Source organism: Anolis sagrei, chromosome 2 (assembly GCF_037176765.1).
Source record: "Anolis sagrei isolate rAnoSag1 chromosome 2, rAnoSag1.mat, whole genome shotgun sequence".
Lineage (NCBI taxonomy): Eukaryota > Metazoa > Chordata > Lepidosauria > Squamata > Dactyloidae > Anolis > Anolis sagrei.
The window spans coordinates 132,301,443-132,325,197 of NC_090022.1; the positions used below are offsets into that span (position 1 = coordinate 132,301,443).

Genomic DNA, 23,755 nt, shown 5'->3' on the forward strand with positions numbered 1-23,755 from the left:
ACTACACGATGTGAATTTTTAGTCTCAAATCCCTGGAATCCAATATTATGCCACATGCAGCATCCTTAAATGAGAGAATTCCTGGTCATGGAGAGCAGAAGGCAAGAAGGGAAGGAGATGCCAAGGATAGGGAGCTTTCCCTTTCCAGAGACACCCAACCCTGCATGTCCTCCTTTAATTGATTCAGACTCCATGGACAATTAACCTCTTGCCTCACATGAGCCCTGACAGCCAGCTGTGCCATCTGCTCAGGGGGTGAGATTAAAAGCTAAAGGACTCCTCCACACCCCAATCTCCTTCCTCCTCCCCCTCCTCTTGGGATTAGCTACAAGAGGAATGAATATTGGAGCACAGAAGCCCTTTCTAGGAAAACAGCATTTCAGTGGATCTGAGGAGCATCTGCAAATAGACAGGCTGTGCCTGTTTCTCTTAACAAGATAGATAAGAGAGGTCAAGAGCAGGGAATGGCCCACAACCTCTGCATTGAGAAAGAGAGTGTAACGAGTATGCTAAAGTTTTTTTCCATTCAGTAGTAAGGCAAAGGTAAAGGCTTCCCCTGACATTAAGTCCAGTCATGCCAACTCTGGGGGTTGGTACTCATCTCCATTTCTAAGCTGAAGAGCCAGTGTTTTCTGTAGACACCTCCAAGGTCTTGTGGACGGCATGACTGCATTACCTTCCCACTGGAGAGATCTACTCACAATTGCATGTTTTCGAACTACTAGGTTGGAAGAAGCTAGGGCTATCAGCGGGAGCTCACACTGCTGCCCAGATTCAAACCTGCAACCTTTCGGTTAGCAAGTTTAACAGCTCAGCAGTTTAACCCACTGCGCCACCAGGGGCTCCATTCAGTAGGATGAAGGGTCAAAATTATGCATGTTTTACTGAACAGTCTTTGAAGCTTTTGGAGAAGCAACTCCTCTTCCTTTGAGTTCAAATGTTTTTAATAACGATACATCAAATATCTGATGTGATGGATCACCAATCTCCACCTCCCCAATATATTTGGTAATGGTACCCTATCTGTGCCATATTATGTTCTGCAAATGATGGCCTAGAAATGATCTAAAGACTACCTTGAGTAGCCCTGATATATATCAAGTATCTTTCTGTCTCTCCCTCATCCCCAAACACACCCTCTTAGAAATTATCTATAACAAGAAGAAGAAGAAGAAGAAGCCTACTTCACCGAGGGGACTAAGAGGTGGTTTAAAACAAAAAATGACAAACACTTTATGCCAGGGGTCCTCAATGCGGCCCTCCAAGGTCATTTACCCGGCCCTCGCTCAGGGTCAACCTAAGTATGAAACTACTTGAATGCACACATAACAACAACAATAATCATATCTCAACAGCCAAAAGTAGGCCCACATTTTCCATTGAAATACTAATATGTTTATATTTGTTAAAATTGTTCTTAATTTTAATTATTGTATTGTTTTAAAATGATTTTGCACTATAAATAAGATATGTGCAGTGTGCATAGGAATTCATTCATGTTTTTTTTTAATTATAATCCGGCTCGCCAACAGTTTGAGGGACTGTGACCTGGCCCTTTGTTTAAAAAGTTTGTGGACCCTTGCTTTATGCCAACAAGACATAACAAACTCATCAAATCATAAACAATAAAAGACTACTTTGAATAGCCTTGGTATATAACAAATATCTTTCTGTCTCTCCCCCAAACCTCTCCCTAAATGAAAAGACAAGAGAAAGCAATAAATAGAGACTTTGAGAAGATGTACTAGATCTGAATAGGGAAGACAACTCTGGATATCAAAGTAAGGAATCCCAACTGAAAATTAGTCTGAAAACAATACATAGTAATTGCTTATACACCTACCTTCTAAAGAAGCCTACATTTCTGTGTTAAAGTTATAATAATTAAAGAAAAACATATGTCCATGAAAAATCACAATCACAAATCCTCCTATCTGATGCATTAAAATAATTAAAATTGAGCCCTTCAAATAAATGGTTTTAATCAATTTGGTTGAAATCAAATTAACCCTTCCAAGAAATCATCTTTGTTTTAGTTAAAGGGGCCTATCTATATTGGATTACTTGGCATCTCCATCAGGAGAGATAAGCATAAACCTTGTTAATCCTCACACAAACACCATGAGGTAGCCCCCTAATATCTCTTTTACTTGAACAGAGAAAAATGGATTTCAGAGAGAACGGAAAGGTGGTAAACGAATTTACGCACTCAGTGCAACCAAACAAGTTGGCCTTTAAATTCTGCTATCTAACATGTCCATTATTGATTGGCTCATATCCTAAAAGCTGACTGCGTGCGCGCGCGCGCGCACCCACACACACACAGTCTTTCTCAGCAAGTGAATAAATACAAATGATCACTTCAAAATAGGGTTTTCGTTTCTGCTTCTGTTTCCGTACCCAGAGCAATATGTTACTGCTGATGCCTAGCATGACTTCACTCACTTCCTCTGCTTCCCCATTAAACATTTTCAGAGGGAAAACACACCAAGTGACTCTAAACAGACTTCCTATTTAATGGCGTGGCAGGCAGATACTAATGACGTATGGTGGTGGTGGTGGGGGGGGGGGGGTTGGGACACCCACACATTTTGTCTTTCTGGCATTAACTCGAAGGTGGGAGAGGTCAGGGAAAAGCCTGGGAAGGACTGTTTCTTAAGGGGCATCAACGCTTGCTGTTGGTGCTAGCGATGCTGTGCATCAGCTCTGTTTCTCTTCTACATGATCCATACTCTTCTACTTCTCCAGCTGAATTAGGAGGAAAGGAAGTGGCAGCTACACATCCCAGGAGTCCCGCCTGTCCCTGGTCAGCTTTCCCAGGGACTTCTTTGATCAATTTGTAGCCCATTCAGAAAGGCCCCTCAGGCACAGCCTCCACACTTTCACAAATTTGAAGTCATAGCCTGCCATATGGAGCCTTCTCTTCTCATTAGAAAGAAAATCTCCAGGGTGGAAAATCACTGGGCTTTCTGCATTGCTCAGGGATGGGATTCACACACCATGCAGCCCTCTGAGAGTCCAAAACAAAAATGGCTTTGTGACCTATGGTGCACACCCATCCCCATGACTGTCTATAATCAGAGTGGAAGCAGAGGCCAGTTATTACCAATAGACAAAAGAAAGAAAGTGGAGCTTGTGGGGAAGAGCTGGATTTTAGGGCACCACATGATTTGGACATAAGACCTTTCCTACAAGTCACATTGTAATTTGTCCATGAAAGAACGGTCCTCTCTGTGGGTGTCTCTCAATATTGATGCATCTACACTGTAGAATTAATGCAGTTTGGAACCACTTTAACTGCCCTGGCTCAATGGTATGCAATCAAAGGAGTTATAGTTTGGTGAGTTATCAGCACTCTTTGGGAGAGAAGGCTAAACACCCTTAAAAACGACAACTCCCACGATTCCATAGCATTGAGCCATGGCAGTTAAAGTGCTGTCAAAACACACAAGTTAGGCAATGTACGAGCACTCATTCCCACTCTCTCACATACACCCTTTTTGCTCTCTACTCAAAAGAAACTCACCAGCAGATGAGGCCCGCAACCACAGCGGTCCAAGTGATGCAGCAAGAATTGGGCCTTTTTGTCTCTGTCTCCTCTTCCTTCTTGCAGCAGCATAGGCAGATGAGATAGATGCCAAGGAAGATGAGGTTGAGGCCCAGAAAGACAGCTCCCAGCAGGGCCAAGAACAGCAAGGACTGGGGAAGGACACAGAAAAGGGAAAGATGGATGATAAATATTTCCTTCTGCAAAAGAAAGATCCCTCATGCACACTTGAAGCTGTAATGTTAATCAGAGCCAATATTCCCAAAACAGTTAAGTTATTATCCAATATCATTCTCCTTATTCCTCCAAATTCCACATATTAATTCAGTAGTTTTTGAAATTTACAGTGGTCTACACTATTGGCCTTTGTTGTGACTCAAACACAATTTTCAGTAATATATAAATATAGGGGTTGTGAATCTGTGGCCTCAAGGTCTCTGACTTATGGCAATCCTATCCAAGATTTATGTAGAGGAGGTTTGCCACTGTATTTCTCTGAGGCTGAGAGAGTGTAACCTGCCCATATTGCAGCATGGACAAGCAGAAAAATTTAATGAAGTACTATACAAGTGGATTCAATAGTGGTTTCCCCCCAAATATGCACTCTTTCACAATTAATATCTTTGGAGGACTTATAGATAATGGAAGAGTCACAATTCAAGAGGGATATTGACAAGCTGGAAGGTGTCCAGACGATGATGACTGAAATGATCAAAGGTCTGCAAACCATTCCCTATGAGGCTTAAAGAGCTGGATATGGTTGGCCTGCAGAAGAGAAGGTTGAGAGAAGATATGATAGCTATGTTTAAATATTTGAAAGGATATCATAAGGAAGAGGGAGCAGGGTTGTTTCTGCTGCCCTGGGAACTAGGACTCAGAGCAATGGGTTCAAATTACAGGAAACAAGATTCCACTTGAACATTAGGAAGAACTTCCTGACCATGAGAGCTGAGGCTTTTAAACAGAGGTTGGATGGCCATCTGTCGGGGGGTGCTTTGATTGTGCTTTCTTGCATGGCAGAAGGCTGCACTGGATGACCCATGTGGGCTCTTCCAACTCTATTATTCAATGAAAAGTAGTATCAGGAGGCTGACCACAGACTTTACTTCCCTCATCCATGTTCTATGGTAATCAAACCAAATGATGACTAGCTGACATATCAAGCTGCACCAAAGTGCATCAAGGAAATCTATTATATGCTAAAATTACTTCTTTCTGCAGCCTTAGAGAGCGTTGTCTAAGTTGGACACAGGTAGATATATGATATCACCACTTCTGCAGTTATTCCCCTTCAGTTCATACAGCAATCAACTTTTTTATTTAACTACCCTATGTACTAATGGATAAAGTTAGAAAATTTAGCTGAAAAAACTTGAGTTGACTTATTTCCAGCTCAATGTAAGTATTCTTCTCAAAAAAGAACCATACCCTCTCTAAGAAGAGAAAGGGGAAAGCTCACTCCATCCTGGAAGAACCTAAAAGATGCACCAATTCCTTCTCTTTTCACCCTGGCACAGATTTTCATTATTTTTAATGTCTTAATGGGGCCGCTCCTCCACCCCCCGCGGGGATGCTGGCACTTTCCCCTCTGTAGAATAACCCTCAACCTGTTCACGAGTCATATCAAAATCTGAAATTTTGGTCTCCAAACTTGCCCTCGACTTATGCCTAAAGACAAATGGTAGATTGCTCATCTGCAAACTTGGTACAATGTGTATGTCGAATTCTCTCTCTTATGTGTGTATTTGCCTTCAAACTGCCTGTCAACGTATGGAAACCTGATGCATTTCATAGTATTTTCTTACGCAAGGAATACTCAAAGGTGGTTTTACCAATTTCTTCCTCTCAAATATAGCCTACATCACGCCCCAAATATGCTAACAATCAAGTCACAGAAAGATATTAACACCAAATCAGCAATGCAGAATGCTTACCCTTAGCTATCAAAGTGCATAGAAAAGTTCTGCTAACAGCATCCCGCCAAACCAGCCATTGACCAGCAAGTAAATATAAAATTGTTCCCTAGTTGTTGAACAAACAGAAAAAAATATGCCATTGAAGTAAAACAACCTGCAAAATCTGTGTTACCACCTTATATCAGCAAGTTGTAATCTTTCAGTTGAAGAGGGAGTCTGGTGGGAAAGAAGATAAATTTTTCCATTGCCAAAGTTTCCCCACCACTGTTTTCACTCTAGCTAGTCATCATCACAGGCGATCCCTCGTGGTTGAGTATGATTGTCTTTCAGAGGTAGTCTTGGTGGAGGATCTGTAAATGACTGTGAATATCTATTCTGGATCCATGCAGTCTTTTGCAGTGAGGGCACACATTTCCTGACAAGGGTTTGCATCTGTCAGGGATACTTTGTGCTTTTTCTGCATGGCAGGGAGTTGGACTAGGTGGCCCATGTAGTCTCTTCCAACTCTACTATTCTATGATGTGCCCTCATCTTGGCATGTTTCTCCCTTTCGCCTTCTATTTGTTCCTCCTCAAAATCCACAGCATTGCTGGTAACAGCTGACCTCCAATTACAATGCTTGAGGGCCAGGGTTTTCCCAGTTCTTGGTGTTTATTCCATGTTTTTTAAAAGATTAGCTTCAAGTTCATATTTAAATCTCTTTTGTTCTCCACTGACATTCTGTTTTCTGTCCTTGAGTTGAGAATACACTGACTGCTTTGGGCAACAACTCCCATGGTGGCTAGAAGAATCTGGTAGTTGTCGTCCAAAAAAGCAACTTTTCCCACACTCTGAGCCTCTCACATCAATCTGTTATACTATTAATGATGGGACTAATTAGTGCCTATTCGAGATCTCAAAGTGGTTGTGAGGTCTTTGGTTATCAGCCTATGTTTTGATATAGATCTAAAGGACAGCTTTGCTTCTAAACTACACATCACCAGGCACAAGTGGTTCTGATTTCCAAATGTGGGCTTTCATGTAAGTCAGGTACTCAGTGCAATACATACACCCAGAGGCAGTTTGCGTGATTAGCCAGAATTTCTAAAGAGGTTTATATCTGTCATCTCTTCATTTCCAGTACAAATTTAATCCCTTGAAAAAGAAATGCTATGGAAATGCTCAGTCCTTGCCCTCTCTTTCACTCACAGTGGGCCAATTAAGGTGGCAGCAACAGCTCAGGATATTTTCCTACCCAGGGCACAGCTTCAAAGAGCTCCTGCTCCCAAATCAAATAGTGTATTATATTGGCAACTGTAGTTGCCAGTTGTATTATTGGCAACTGTAGCAACTGTAGCTCTCAAATCAATTTTGACTTATGGCGACTTTATCATAGGGTTTTCTTGGCAAGATTTCTTCAGTAGAAGTTTGCCATTGCCCTCTTCTGAGAATTGAGACTTACCCATGACAATCCAGCTGGTTTTAATGGCTGAGTGGCAGTTTCATTTATAGTCATTGCCCAGCACACAAACTCCTACAACAAAGTGACAACCACACCCCCAACTAAGCTGTCCCTTAAGAACTTCTTCCCTGTAAACATAAAATAAATCAAATAATCAAACAATAATCATATGCTTCCTTTTTGGGGACATCCAAAATATGGCGCCTGAAGCAATAGGAACCTAACTCTGCTTAACTCTCAATAGAAAGTCCAGAGCAGAGCAATTCACAGTCTGCTTGGCTAATCTACCCACCTTAGCTACTGAATTGCTCTTGGTGGCACAATGGGTTAAACCAGTGGTTCTCAACCTTCCTAATGCTGCAACTCCTTAATATAGTTCCTTATGTTGTGGTGACCCCCAACCATAAAATTATTTTCATTGCTACTTCATAACTTTAACTTTGCTACTGTTATGAATTGTAATGTAAATGTCTGATATGCAGGATGTATTTTCATTCACTGGACCAAATTTGGCACAAATAACCGATACACCCAATTTGAATACTGGTAGGGTGGGGGGGGGGGGGGTTGATTTTGTCATTTGGGAGTTGTAGTTGCTGGGATTTCTAGTTTACTCATAACCAACGAAAATTCTGACCCCCCCCCCAAAGATAGAATTGGGCCAAACTTCCCATACAGAACCCCCAGGACCAACAGAAAATATTGTATTTTCTGATGGTCTTTGGCGATTCCTCTGACACCCCCCTCATAACTGCTCCAGTGGTCCCAACCCACAGGTTGAGGAACACTGGGTTAAATCCTTATGCTGGCAGGACCGAAGACTGATAGGTTGGAGATTTGAATCCAGGGACAGCATGGATAAGCTCCCTCTGTCAACTCCAGCTCCCCATGTAGGGACATGAGAGATGGTAAACATCAAAAACATCCAGGTGTCCCTGTATCCTGCATCTTTACACAATTGTAGTTTCATGTGACATCTTTATCACACAGGTGGAAGCAGAATGGGACAGAGGGACCACAACATAAAATAAAATAAAATAAAATCACTAGTAAAAAATCACTCAGAGGTCAAGGAATGAAACGCACAAGAGTCACAACCAAGATGTGGACATGGTTTCTGAATCATCGCTGCTTCCCCTAGAGGTGATTTCCACGAAAGTATTAACACTACTACCTCAAACAGACTTTCAAACACTCATGATTTAGTAAATAAACTTTTAAAAGGCAAGGCTATCACTAGGCTGTGTTCCCTAGCAACAGAGACAGAAATAATACTAGCATTTAAATGCGTTAGTTCTAGCTTGTCAGCTAACATGACATGATGGGATTTTGGTGCAGGCTAACCAAGAAATTGGAGAAAAGAGCAGAAACTCCTATGTGAACAGAGACAAAAGGGAATGGAGCAGTTGCTGGCGGTAGATTGTGGCCAGATGAAGGTATAAGAAGAGTTTGTTCTCCTGCTGTAAGCCAAATTCTCAAAATTCACAAATTAACATATTACCATATGGATTTTAGCCATATCCTAGCAGAGAGATTAAAAGAGCATTTTCTCAGTTCATTCTAGGCTTCCAATTCACTCAATATAGGCAGTGGGCTGCAATGAATGAAATGCTACATTTGGTTCAGAGCACCCAAATCTAGGTTCACATTTCTATTCAGCCATTACAGATAAAACATACTGAATGATCCTGAGCAGCAATCAAATTGTCCAGCACCATCTGACTTACAAACAACTTATAGTTAAGAACGGGAGAGAGACAATAAGAAGTGAGAGAAATCTACCCCTAGGAAGGGAAATTCACTCCTGGAAGAGTTATCATGGGGGAAAGGTGCCTCCACTGAAGCTTTATGTTTTAAGATGATTTTATTGTTTTAATGTATTCTTTGATGTATATGTTGTAAGTATCGTTGATGCCTATGTGAGGCCGCTCTGAGTCCCCTTGTGGGGAGAAGGGCGGGATAAAAATGTAATAAATAAATAAATAAACAAATAAATACATTTATCACTAATCCTTGTTTCCACAACAAGTCAAATTTTTCAAAATCCAATTATCACAGAGATAGGATGGGAAATATCCTGAACAGGGATACAGACAGCAAAACAAATACCAAAGGGGTGTTAACTCTTCCATATGCTATCCAAAGCTTAAAAATACGTATTTTTGGTTGGAGTTACACTTACAAAATGTATCTGGACAAACTTACATACAACTTCAACACAAGAACAAACCTGCAGAGCCTATCTTGTTCGTAACTTGGGGCCTGCCTGTATTTTAAAGATAAAATATAGTAATTTCCACGCATGAATCTATGGATAAACGGTGATAAAAGAACAATAAGAACCCAACATTCAGAACTCAACCATTAATTTTATTTTATTTGCTATATTTTGAATTCCACCATTCTCCCAATACAGGGACTCAAGGCAGCAAAACAATGTCACTTATTCTTAATTAATCCATTTGAAGTTTTTAGCACCAATCCCAGACTCTGCCCAGTTCTTTCACTGAAAACACACAAAACAAAGATTAAGATGCAGGACATTGGTTTAAAATTAATAGTTAAAATTTACTGGGTTGTCCTTCCAGAAGAGACAGATCTTCAATTGTCTCTTAAATTCCAACAGCTGATTTAGCTGTTGGATCTATTCCTGCAGATCATTCCACGGTTGACATCCCAATTATCTATGACTTGAAAGCTTATTTTGGAGCTGCCACAAATGTTTGGGCCTCTGAATATTTTAGTCCTCTAGATGTCCCTTCAGCTCCAGTCAGAGATCAAAGGAGTTATGATCCAACAACATTTAGAGCAGTGTTTCTCAACTGGTGAGTCCCCAGGTGTTTTGGCCTACATTTCTTCAGCATGGCATAATAGAAACAATATGGAATCCATGAAGATCCGTTTAGTTAACACAATGGTATGCACCATAGTAACCTATGGGTGTGAGAGCTGGACCATAAGGAAGGCTGAGAGAAGGAAAATAAACACTTTGAACGGTGGTGTTGGAGAAAAATTCTGAGCATGTCTTGGACTATGAGAAGATCCAACCAGTCCATACTTCAGGAAATAATGCCTGACTGCTGACTGGAGGGAAAGATATTAGAGGCAAGGATGAGGTACTTTGGCCACATCATGAGAAGACAGGAAAGCTTGGAGAAGACAATAATGCTTGGAAAAAATGGAAGGAAAAAGGAAGAGGGGGCGACCAAGGGCAAGAAGGATGGATGGTATCCTTGAAGAGACTGGCTTGACTCTGAAGGCGCTGGGGGTGGTCATGGCTGACAGGGAGCTCTGGTGTGGGCTGGTCCATGAGGTCACGAGGAGTCAGAAGCATCTGAATGAATAAACAACATCAATAATGGAATCCACAGTGTTTTACCATGATATGGTGGTGGGTATGAGAACACAGGATGGGGGGGGGGGGGCTCACATCATCAAGCAGCTCACATCATCTGCAAACTCTCTTATTGCTTGTGTAAACGTCACAGTAAACTATTTATGCAAATACATAAGTAAACTACTTCTGCAAACACACATAATTGCATTACAAAGCAATTATAATGGAGGATAGAGCATGACAGGCAAACACTGAGTATAGTTTGGTCCCTGCCTTATTTGAAAGCTCTACAGCTTCACTTAAGCAAGTTTCATCTTCCTACAATTAAACAGCAGGCTGAAACAAATGCATTGACCCCCTCCTCACCCCTTCATTGTTTTAAAAAGACTAGTAAGTTACTAGTTCTTCATATCTTCATATCATGGGATTATCACTACTGCCCTCATTCAGGAGTCCTCCCACCTACCACAAGGCAGTCACTTCAACACTGCTGAGTATAATAACTGGATTTATACCAACATTATTCCCTCAAAAAGCTGAGAGTGCTTTAGATGCAGGTCTTTACACAGTCATGGCATGTGCAAGTTAATGGTGTAACTTCCTGTGTGGATCACTAACTACAGGGAGGCCATCTTTATGACTAACCCATGAAAAACATTAGTATTCTTTAACTTTATCTGCAGTGAAATTAATTTTCCAGAATATTTTGAATATGGACATTTGCCAAATGCTTTAAGCCACAAACTTCATCTATGTTTTGAAAAAAATAAGGTTTTTTTAAAGAGTGTGCTTTGCTAATCTTACTAATTGCACAAATCCCAACAGTATTGTTAAAGGCTTTCATGGCTGGAATCACTGGGTTGTTGTAGGTTTTTCAGGCTATATGGCCATGTTCTAGAAGCATCTTCTCCTGACATTTCACCTGCATCTATGGCAGGCTTGCCATAGATGCAGGCAAAACATCAGGAGAGAATGCTTCTGGAACATAGCCATATAGCCTGAAAAACCTACAACAACCCAATCCCAACAGTGTTTTCCCACTGCCAAAAGTACTGGAAGTGGTCTTGGATTAGGAAAAATCCAATCCAACAAATTTAGTGTGTTATAAATGTTATATCCCACAAAATTCAAGAACCTGACTTGTATATTACTACAACAGATGCAAGCATTCTTAAGACATGGCAACTCCACAGCTTACATTTCATTAAGCTGCTTCTTGATAAGGGAAAAAAGAACAATTTCCACAAACCGTTGACCTTAATATCAACATGCCATTAAAAGTCTGCATTTATATATAGAAAAAGACTTCCCAGGAAGACATTTTTTTTTTGTTTTCACATGCACACACCACTAAAATAATCCAGCCTGCCTGGTGCTACATTCATTAATTATGTTGCAAATTAATTTAATGAAAACAGAAACAATTCAGAGGGGAAATGTAGGGTAGCACTGGGTAATGCTCTCTTCCACTGCTCCCAATTACATTCTTCAATGCCTACTCATTCAACCTGCAAAATTGCCCATCACAACATACACTCAGTGCAGGTTCACATATGCAGTTAATCTATTTTGGTGGTTTTAGTTTATTTCTGTTTTTCAGATGTGTCTTTGCCCCATGCACAGAAAAGCACTTCTGAAGCACTCACTTTTAAAGCATGCTTGAAGGTAGCATGTCATCAAGGGAAGTCCATTTGAGCAGCATCATGCTGATATACTGACCCTAGGCCTGGTAGCCAGATTCTCACAGTCCTCATACACACAGCTGCATTGCAGTCAATAACCTCCTAAATTGACACAACCATTTCCTGGAGCAAAGGGGCAGAGCTGTCTCATGGCTCTACAAATGCTGCTTCTCTTTTCCCTTCCTCCTCTGTGCAAATTTAGGTTGAAGTTTTAACCCTTAGTACAAATAACTTCTGGGAGAAGTAGAAGTAATAAACATCCAGCCTTCCTTCTCCTGTCCCTATGCCTGCTCTCCCAACTAAGATAGAGCCAAAAAAAAAATTCGTGTCAGGAGCGACTTGAGAAATTGCAAGTCGCTTCTGATGTGAGAGAATTGGCTGTCTTCAAGGACGTAGCCCAGGAGATGCCCAGATGTTTCATCATCCTATGGGAGGCTTCTCTCATGTCCCTGCATGAGAAGCTGGAGCTAACAGATGGGAGCTCATCCTGCTCCCAGGATTTGAACTGCTGACCTTTTTGTCAGCAGTCCTGCCGGCACACGAGTTTAACCCATTGTACCACTGGGGGCTCAAATGATACAGCCAAATGATAGTTCAGATCAAAGCATGGTTGAATAATTATCTGGGAGCCACAGAATAGCACAGGGCTATGGCAGTGTTTTGCAAGAGCTGAGCATGATGAAAGTCCTGTCAGTCCGCCATAAGCTTCATGCACACAGTGGCAGCCCTCACACATGGATCACTTCTAGCTCAAATTAGTAGCAAGGCAGCACCCTCAGTATTAAAATGCATCCATCCAGATGTTGAGGAACATAAGACAGCAAGATCACAGGACACTTATCCTTTAACACTTGCCCTGGTGAAAAATTTCTTTTCAATACCATCCAAAGAACTGCTTTTGAATTTCAAAGTCCTAAACACTTTGCAACCTGGTGACTGGGAGGACTGCTTCTCCTCATATGAATCCAACTGACTGGGCCAGCCCCAGATATTTTGCTACTCAAAGGGCAGCTATAAATGGGGTGCACATACACCCTTAATCCAAGTCAAGGTGCATAGTACTTAAAGCCATTCAAGTGCACATAAAGAAGAAAATCCCCAAAGTGATTTCTCTCCTCATAGAAAGTAAAACTACAATAACCACAAATTAATTTGCTGCCCTTTCATGGCAGCCCTAATTCACTCCATTATTTTTATTCTCCATCTTACTCTGCCTAATGATAGGACTGACCCTGTTACCAAGTCTTAAGATCTTCATCCCAGGTTCTGCTGTCTTGCTTTTTAAAATTATTGTTATCAGACTTATTTGGCAGGTACCACAGAAAGGTCTAAATACCCCAAAGGCACCAGATCTCATCTGGATTGGGAAGCTAAGCAGGGTCAGCATTTGGATAAGGGATCACCAAGGAATGCCAAGTGCTGTGGGCTACAAAGGCCTATAGATCACTTAAAGGCAAATGCTTTGCTCTTACTTTGGAGATTTTTCTCAAGGACAACTCATAGATAAAAGGAAGCCCCTTTATCGGCATAAGAATTTTTGAAAAACACTGGTACAGTTGGCCCTCTGTATCCACATCTGGGATTTCAATTCCCAGAAGTCTCAGCTAACTTGACCAACGTTCGGGGATTCTGGGAAGTCCAAAATGCCTGGAAGACCAGAGAAACGCTGTTTTAAATGATGTCATATTCTGGCCAGTTGGGACCACAGTTCTCAAAATAATCTTTTTTCTTTTACTATACATATAATCGGGATATCAATTTAAGTTAGCGACAAAGAAGAATGTATAGCTCACACATCAAGGCTGTTCTCTGAAAAGAAGAGGGAGTTTTCCCACACTTTTGCTCAATGAGGCTTTGTTTATCTTAGTGACTTCAGCAGTTGTGGGGCTGCTTTTCATCATCTAAGCTTTGAAACAGTGAAGGTCTTCTTATAGGCTAAATATGAGTCCCTACAATAGGATGGAGCTTGTTAGAGGAGAGAGAGAGAGAAAAGAAAATCACAGGGATTGCTGCAGGCATAGAGCAGCTTTTCTCGGCCTCTTCCTAGCTCCTGTCAAGAGGCGTCTCTTTCACCCACTAGGATAGAAGGACGCTTTGTCAGAATGGGTTAGGATCAGCGGCTCCCATCAGCAGGTTCAGACCAGCAGTGGAGTAAAGGGGTGGAGGGGAGCACAGGCTGCGAAGCACATGGCCAAGCCACCCCACTGGAAAGCAAAAGCTCCAATCTGGATGATGTGGAAAGTTGTCTGAGAGGATGAATGATAAGAGGTTTGCAAGGTCATACTTTGGGGGGGGGGGGGCATAGTAAAGAAAGAAAGACTTTATTATAGCCTTTTATGGCAGACCTTAAACAGGAAGCGACAGAAGAACAAAGACAGGCCATACTCAGTGTGATATTTTACTGCCTTTGGAGCAAAACCTCCAAAATCCCCATGGCAGACACCAAGAACTTGTGATCTTGTGCCTTGATTCCTCTGACCTAAACCACTCAATTCATCTCCCTACTTCAAACATTTTAAGCCACCCTTTGCAAAATCCACTCTGAATGACAGGGAAAAAATGCTAGAGGGTGAGGTTTTTATCTGCTTCTAAAAGGAGGGGCTATTATCCCATGTCCTAGTAATTAACACATCATGCAGCTAAAAACTGGATTAATACAGTATAAGCCCAACTTTTAATCATATTTTAAAAGTGATAAATAAATTGAACATAAGCTTAGCTATTGTTATTCTGGAAAGATGCCAACTGGTACCATGATTGGAAAAAAAGATTCCTTTTGGCAAAGTCAAGCTAAAAACATGTCACAGGACATACTTTTCCTATAAAGAGGCATATAAACTAGAGATATGCTGTTCAACTTGAAATACAAGGATCATATGTACAGTAGCTTATTGTTTGATGAGCGCTGTTTTAATTTAGTCTTAAGTTGTTGTTTTATATACCTATATGTTCTATTCAATTGTATTTTATACTGTGCCATATTTTTATGTTCTGTTTTAGGGTAAGAATAAAGTTATTATTAAGGTAAAGATAAAGGTTTTCCTCTGACAATCGTGTCCGATTCAAGGGGTTGGTACTAACCTCCATTTTTAGGCTAAAGAGCCGGCATTGTCCACAGACACCTCCAAGATCATGTGGCTGGAATGACTACATGGAGCACCGTTACCTCCCCGCCGGAGCAGTATCTATTGATTTATTCACATTTGCATATTTTTGAACTGCTAGGTTGGCAGAAGCTGAGGTTGACAGAGGGAGCTCACCCTGCTCCCCAGATTCAAACCTGCAACCTTTCGGTAAGCAAGTTCAGCAGCTCAGTGGTTTAACCCACAGCACCACCGGGGCTCCATAAATAAAGTTCTTATTATTAAAGTTATTAATGAAGTTCTTATTATTAAAGTTATAACGTGTGGTGTGTGTTTATGTATGCATATGCATGTGTGGCTTCATATTGTCTGCTGACTTATGAGGAACCCATAATTTCATAGGGAAAGAAAACCTCAAAAGGTAGTTTTACCAGATCCTTACTCGGAAATATAGCCTACAGGTACTTGGTATTTGTTGATGGTCTCCCATTGTTCCACCATCATTGTATACATCATTAATTCTCAGTACAGTGACATCCCCAGAAGAAGGAAGGAAAGATCGAGATGAAGCAAACACATGTAGTAACTTTAAGCCAGGAGAACATCTGCAACCCCGAGGAAACCAGTGCTGAAGCACAAACACATTACTGAGGAAAAGGGGCTAGTCATATCAGGGCCGTAGCCACAGAGGGGTTTCAGAAGAAGGGGGGGGGGGGGGTTAAGCGTTCAAACCCCCCCCCCCCCCCGAAACCTGGTTTACTCATGAATTTTAACTGGTTAACCAATTTATGAGTAAACCAGGTTTCTCACAGGCAAAAGGCCACTACAGACAATAATACAATCCAATAATGTAAATCACAAGAATGTTTTTCATATGTATGCTATAGTCATAGAGCATTCAATGTGCAAAGAAAGACTGTCAAAGTTCAAAGTATATTACACAATGATTCAAAATACAAGTCTCTTAACACAAAATCTTCCTTATATGGGACAGACAAATGATTACTGAAACAGGATCCAAAGGAATATGGTCAATGTATTACAAACATACTCATAGAAGGCATCTCTCTTATAATCAAGGTTTGATTCCAATATCATATAAAGTTCATGTTCTACATGGAGGACTATGTAAATCACAGGTTGTAAATCCAATCCTATGAATCAAAGTTTGTAACCAGGTTTCTGACATATTTCAGGGCGGGGTTGAACTTTTACCCCCACCCTCCCCCAGGCTACGGCCCTGATTCATATATAGATTCCTCAGAGCGCAAACATAGTCTAGTTTTTCTGAAACTAGTATTCTCATGATGGTTTTGAACTATAGCCCATCACATTTCAAAGGTTTAAGAAGCAATGCCTCCGCAGGGGACTAGTCAAGAAAAGAAGAGCAAAACAGTACTAATCCATGAATGCAGGGTTTGTACAAAGTAGAACAGTTTATCTTGAAGATAAGATCCTCCTTCCATCCTCAATATCTTAAAAAAAAAATACATGAGAAACTGAGGGTGAGAGGGTTTTTTCACTCTTTCGTCACTCATGGTTTCTCAACTCCAAATCAGTTCCAAATCAGTTTTTTCTTCTTCCTTGACTATTGTTGCAAATGTTCCGTTATAAACACATGGATGAAAAAGAATCTGAGAATGTAAACACCATTAAGAGGATAGAAATGGGCAACATGGAAAGGAGTAACCATGCACTTTAATACTGATATACTCCTAAGTCCTGGGTCTACATTAGCCCTTCTGGAATAGTGGTTCTCAACCCATGGGTCCCCCAGATGTTTTGGCCTTCAACTTCCAGAAATCCTAACAGCTGGTAAACTGGCTGGGATTTCTGGGAGTTGTAGGCCCAAACACCTGGGGACCCACAGGTTGAGAACCACTGTTCTGGAAGGAAAGTTTATATCAAATACCTCACATCCATGAATGCAGCATTAAAAGTCTTTATGTGGGAGACATATCTATGGAGTAGTGGCATGAAAACATTGCCCTCGCCAATAAGATTTCTTCCTTCCAAATTTTATTTCAAACTTGACATCTTTAGTGCTACAGTACCTTAAAACTTCAGTTCACCAGTCAGAAATACAGATTATCTAAAGAAAAGGGGCAGGAAAAGGTACCAAAGGATGCGAACAAAACCATTATAAGAGTTCTACTTCTGAACAGTTTCCAACGTCTCACTCTTTGAAACGTAGAAATTTGGAGACTGAAGAGAATTTACAATCGAGGAACAGAATACTTATTCTTTCCAGTAGATTGAATTCAGATGTTCCACTAGCTATGCTCTCTTCTAGAATTTGGTGACCTAAAGATGGGAATGCACAAGCTGGTAACTTCAAGGCTGGACTTCTTTAATGCACTGTATATTGGAATAGCTCCATACTAAATTCAGAAAGTTTACTGTAGTTCAAAGCGTGGCAGCCAGATGGGTTACTGTTACATCTAAAAGTGACTATATTAGAACAACTAGTATCTGGACAAAGTTTTATTGTTAGATTTAAAGCTTTACCATGGTTTGGTCCAGATTATCTGCATGATCACCTTCTCCTTTATAATCTACCCTGTACATTCAGATCCTCTGTGTAACATCTACTTAAATCAGCCAAAACTAGACTGTTACTCGGAGAATATCTTCTTTGGCTGCTACTGGATTATAGAATGACCCGCCAGAAGTGCCAGCCCAAATTTGTGGGTTTAAGTTTTGCAGATTTGATAACTATAGTCTCATCTCTGGATCCTCCAGTGTGACTCTATGATCAATTCCCATTAGAGATTTTACTTGAGAGCTGCTCAGGTTAAAAATTACACTTTTATGGGGTTCCTGCTCCAAAAACCTCAGTGGACGTGAAGAACGGACTGTATTTAAATCAGCAGTACAGACCAGTTTCTTCTGGCAGCTAATCCAGACTATTTTTAAATCATGGTCTTTCAAGTGCATTTTTGTATGTATAGATTTCATATGTCATTTTAATTGGAGAGTTGTGTTATTCGTGTTGTTCTGGTCTGCATATAGTTAAGATGCATAGAAAACAACCCTTTGTGTTAAACTGAAAAAGCCCCAGAGCAAAGTGAAAGTCCTATGGGGGTGCATGCAAGACATGCAAGATAGTACAGACATTTTGTTGATTTGTGCTGAGGAGGCTCCAGTATTGTCACTGCACTGAATCTGTGATGCTCTGAGATATACTGTACTGGGGGACACAATGCTCTTCAACTCACCAGTGCATATTATACAGATGCACAGTGACTTACAGTATGTAATAGCTGGACACAGATGGAACAGTAGGCAGAGGATGCTGCAGCAGTCGCGTGCATGAAAGCCTTTAATTGGCAGCAGACCTCCAGCCCATTATCTTCTGTCTGCAATGAAAAATGATACAAGTCTGCATTTCTCCGCCCCCGCCATCATCAAGTACCCTTGGGAATGAAGAATAAACAGCAGGAATCTTCCAGATCAGGCAGCTGTGCCACACTCTGTTCCCCTGCTGGCACAAATCTTTCCAGGCAGTGCCAGGCTTTCTAAGAGGCCACACTCCACTGCCTGGGCTGTGTAGATCTGCTCCCACTTGGGTCATTTCCAGTCCTGAGCTCAGAGCAGCCATTCACAAAGGGGTGGGTGAGAAGGAGAAACAGGGAAGGATAATTCTATCCACTTCCTTCTCCAACCGTCAGTGGAGAGCTGGTAAATGGTTGCTCAGTTCCATCCTGGCAATGTGCCCCACAACCAGACACAAACAATTGTGCCTTGCAAATAGTGTGCCTCTCTGTCTGTGGAGGGACCCACCAGGACCCCTCTGTCTTAGGAACTGTCATTACCCATCTTCAGATTCCAATACCTTGGTGCATCACTTAACTACTCTACAAAGTTTGGTAATAGAAGAGATCAATCAAACCCACATAAGCATCTCAGCACTTCTCACCTTCCACTGCCTCACATCTAACTTCCAGGAGCATATCTCCTGTGGAAGTGGGGAAGGAGACTATTATACATGCATGCTGCCAATCACGTTGACGATCACCAAAGTTTCTGGGATAGAATCTGGCAGTAACTCTACTCTCTGGATGACAGCTACATCCACACAAACACCTATCTTTTTCAGGCTTTATGAACTGTTTATATTTTGTACTTTTCGGGAGGAAGCATTTGGGCATCATTTTGAAAGTCTAGGGAAGAAAAAGTCTTAATATAATTTTCACTTACACAGCATTTTTGGCAAAAGAGTATCTTTCCTCTAAAATCATGTGATAGCATGTGCTAGGTAAAATGCCTAGCAGTTCTTGGATAATAACTGTGATTCAGGTATTCTGAAACTGGATGAATACATTTTACTGATATTTACAATGAAGCCCATTTAATATACTGTAATATAGTGGCTACTTTGGACAATTCAAAGATCTGTCATCAGAAGGCTTTAAGGAAATCACTGATGAATTCTTAAGCCAGTGTTCAGGCAAAGGCATTTGTTATTTTGTAAGTCCATGCCTTAGCAAAGGCATTTATGAAATAATGTATTGTGTTGCAATGGCTACAACACAATCCCAGGATCCCACATAATGACAATGTACTTTTAATCAGCAGTAAGAAGGCCTCCTTTTTGGTCCCACTAAAATAGGGTTTTATATAAAACACATAAGCAGGATTGAAATGAACCCAAGGCTCCCAAGGAATTTGGAAGCCGTTACTTTCTCTTTCATTTATTTACAGCTTTCTATGTTCAAGCTGTAAACTAAGGTTAGCATTAATGATAGTTGGGTTCAAAAGCAGGTTCAGAAACCACGATCTGAGTATTGATCAATTGACTGATTGCATTGTTTACCAAAATGAAAGGTCAAAACCAGCACTTTGAATCATGCCTAGAAATGAAACAGCATTTAGAGAGAAGTTTGGTGGGAGGGGCGCTTTTGGAGGATGGAGAATCACAGGTCTGTAACGTGGTCAATGATAGTGGCAAAGAAGGCTTCTCATAAGTGAATGCTTCAGCCTTGCAGATGTTTCCAAATGAAAACCTGGCTCCTCTGCACTTGTTTGCAGCTGTTGAATTGACAGGTGGAAGTGAAAAGGAAACAATGTGCCAAACAATTCAGAACAGCTGAACCACAGTACATAAAGGCACCATGTTTTCATGTGGAATTCCATCACAACTAGCTGAGGTAAAAACATTTGGCATTCTCTTTCAATTTTTTGGACATTTTCTCTGTGTGTGTATGTATGTATGTATGTGTATGTGTGTGTATACACACACACATACATACATACATACACACACACACACACAATGCCTTAGTTATTATCAGTTTGCCCTCTTCTCCCACCCAATTTTGCCTGCAAAGGAAGATCTATAAATGTTTGGTTGAGGACGTGATATTATTTGGGGGCTATTTAGAAATCTGCCCCCCTTCCACAGATTCTGGAAAAGCGTAAAGTTTTAAAAAATACTACCATTAGCATGACATCATCTCATAATTTATTATTTTGACAGAAACGTGTTGGAGCAATTTTAAAGACTACTTCTATGGAAACTTTGCAAGAGTATGTCAATGGAGGCATAAACTTAAAATAAAATTAAAAATCAACACAGCCGTACATTGCATCCTGTTTTGTAAGGATGCAAAACAGAACATCCTTACAAACATTCCTCCTGGAAGAACTGATAAATAATTCAACCCATTGAAGCAAGCTTCAGTCCACATAAACATATGACTTACCAGTGCCTGCCAACCATTTACTCAAGACAACAAACTTGCAGTGCTCCTGTGAGCAACATGAAATATAGGAGAGGGTTGTATTTCTTTGTGGACTCAACAGACTTATCTTAGATCAGGTGTGCTTGCCACAAATACTACTTCTGTCACCCTCAGCGCTAGCTATGATTTGCTCAGTCTGTTATCTAGCAGTATCACTTGCTGCAAAGCAACAGAAGCTATGCATTTCTTAAATTTTGTGCGCCAGCAAAAGGCATGCAATTGGAAACAGGCCTTGCAGGTTGTTTGCCAATTTCTTCATCCAGCTGCAGATTCTATTGCCACGTCTGATGCTGCTCCATAGTCTCTCATCTCCTGGATTAGCTTTTCAGTCAATGTAAGAGAAAGTGTTTCTGAATTCTATGTATGGTTGTAAAAACTGGATAGTGAAGAAACTGATAGAAAATTGACTCATTTGGAATGTGGTGCTGGAAAAGAGTTCTGCAGAGGCAATAGAGTGCCAGTAAGACAAATGAATGGGTCCTAAAGGAAATCATGCCCAAACCCTCCCTGACAGATAATATGACCAAATTGAAATGGTCATACTCAGGACATATTGTGAGAAGACATGATCCCCTAGTAAAAACAATAATGCTTGGTAAAGTAGAATCTAGTAGGAAAAAAGTAGGACACTATTATAGGTAGATAGACTCAACCAAGAAAGCGATTGCCCTAAGTTTGCAATATCTCAGCAAGGCTGTTGATAATAGAGAGATTTTAAATCTCTCATCCAGGGGTTCACCATAGTTAAAGTTGGTTTGGCAGCAATTAATAACAACAAGAGACAGTGATGCAAACAGGGGGCACAAATCGCGCAATACTGCGTGAAATTCCCTGAACCAATGCTTTTGATACAATTAAACTGTAGCAGGGAGTTCATATTAAAATTTTGCTTTAGCCCCAATGAGTTTAGCAACCTTACATTTATAGCAGTTGTCCGAGAACCACAGTCTATATTATACAAAACAGAACAGACTAAATAATATCACTATTTCTCTCCATGAACCCAAACTCCATCAATTTGCCTTCCAGGCAAACATCGAAAGATTGGCCTCAATTATGTCCAGTTAAGTGATTTCCCCCACCACTCCAATGCTTTCCCCTACAGATCTGTCAATACCATTACCCACTTTGGCCGACTACAGTGCTAGCTCTTGGCATAGCAGACATGAACATGTCTCAACCACATGGGGGAATTACTTGAAATCCTGGATTCAATTAGCCCAGTTTGGATTCAGCATGCCTTCTAACGTAATTGGAAAGCTTTCACCCACAAACAGGCACATCAACAGCAGCCAAAATTTTGAAGCATGGAACCAGAGGCAGTACATTTTGAACTATATGTGGAATAAAAAATTAATTATAGCATTGCCACAAGAAAAACACAATCAACTCTCGGGTGGAGTTGAACAGCCTACTTTTGTGCTGTTCAACAAGCGAACATAGAAATCCACCCATTACATCTGGCAAACAATGTTCAAAGGGGGCTTCATGGCTTTTCACATTATGAACTACTATTTTGCATTGACCACTGCATTGATCATCCATACTGACCATTGATTCACAAACATTGTGTTGCACTGGTATCGAGTGAAGGTCTGCGTAATGTAACCCTATCGCAAAATATTTATGTTATGTTGGAACAATGTAAGATCTTGTCCATACTGTGTTAGACAAGAATGGCAGTGTACAGTGGGTCCTTGGTATTCACTTGATTGGGTTTCAGGACACATGCATCACTACCACCCCAATTAATAAACGTCTAAATCCATGGCTGCTCAAGCCCTTTATTTAAAATGGAAACTTTTATATAAAATTGCAAAATCAACATCTCCTTTTTGGATAATTTTGAAAACATATTTTCAAGCAGTAGATGGTTGAACCTTTCGATGTAGAATTGTGGATACAGAGGGCTGACTGTACAGATTTGAACTTCCTCCTTCAAAATACATGTGGGCATCGAGAAACAAAGGATTTCCTGTTTGGCTTCTTCCTGCAGCGTACACCCTTCTTTTTGAAAGCCGTGATTACTTTTTGTAGAATGAATAAAATGAAATATAAAAGGGTAGATTCAGCAAAGTATGGACTACTTATTTATTGTATTGTCGAAGGCTTTCATGGCTGAGATCACTGGGTTGTTGTAGGTTTTTTCAGGCTATATGGCCATGTTCTAGAGGCATTTTCTCCCGATGTTTCACCTGCATCTATGGCAAGCATCCTAATTAAAATAATACAAGGATGCACCATGGTTTATAAAGAATATATTGTTCTAGCTTAATCTACCTGTCCCCCCACCACAGACAATGCTTCTGATAGCTTGTGACTAAATCATGGGAATACTACTCCCAATTTAATTCAGAGGTAGGGATCATGTGGCCATCTTGATGTTGTTGGACTACAATGCCCATCAGCATTAGTGAGGACAACTCACGCCGAGAGATAACAGAAGCTGCAGAGCAACATCTGGAAAGTTACAGATTCTCATCCCTGACTTAATACATCTTGATATTAGCAATTATTTGACAAAAGTTTCCCAAGGGCTCAATGATACTAACTATTAGGCAGATCTATGGCTGGTTGAACAACTACAACCAGCAAGCATTCATTAATGGCTCTGTATCAGGCTAGAGGGAACTCTCAAAATGAAATGCCACAGGGCTCTCGCTTTGGCCAGCTGCGGCTCCAACATTTTACAAATGACTTGGCTGAAGGCAGAGAGGAGATGCTTATCGTATTTGCAGTCACAATGAAGCTGGGAGGGATTAGCAAACATCAAAGTGTACAGAATCAAAATTCAAAGAGATCTTGATAGATCTTGATAGCTCCACTGGTGAGTTAATCAGAAAGATCACATTCAAGATCTAAATATAAAGCTTGTATTGAGATACAAAGCAGCAGCAAAATAACAACAATAATAATGTTGTCATCAATAGCAAAAGCACAGTATGAAGGAGAGCTGTTGTATCAGTACAAAAACATACCAGGCGTTCTAGCTGAGAACACTGAAC

At 40.7% G+C, this 23,755-nt stretch overlaps 1 protein-coding gene across 4 annotated transcripts in view; it reads right to left on the bottom strand.

Moving 5' to 3' along the window:
- Positions 1-23,755, bottom strand: part of TTYH2 (tweety family member 2) — a 78,933-nt gene that overhangs the window by 48,791 nt on the left and 6,387 nt on the right. For all 4 annotated transcript variants that reach the window (XM_067463872.1, XM_060764251.2, XM_060764250.2 and 1 more), the window contains exon 2: positions 3,527-3,699. In XM_067463872.1, the coding sequence (XP_067319973.1) occupies positions 3,527-3,699 (173 nt within the window). The remainder of the gene's footprint in view (positions 1-3,526; positions 3,700-23,755) is intronic.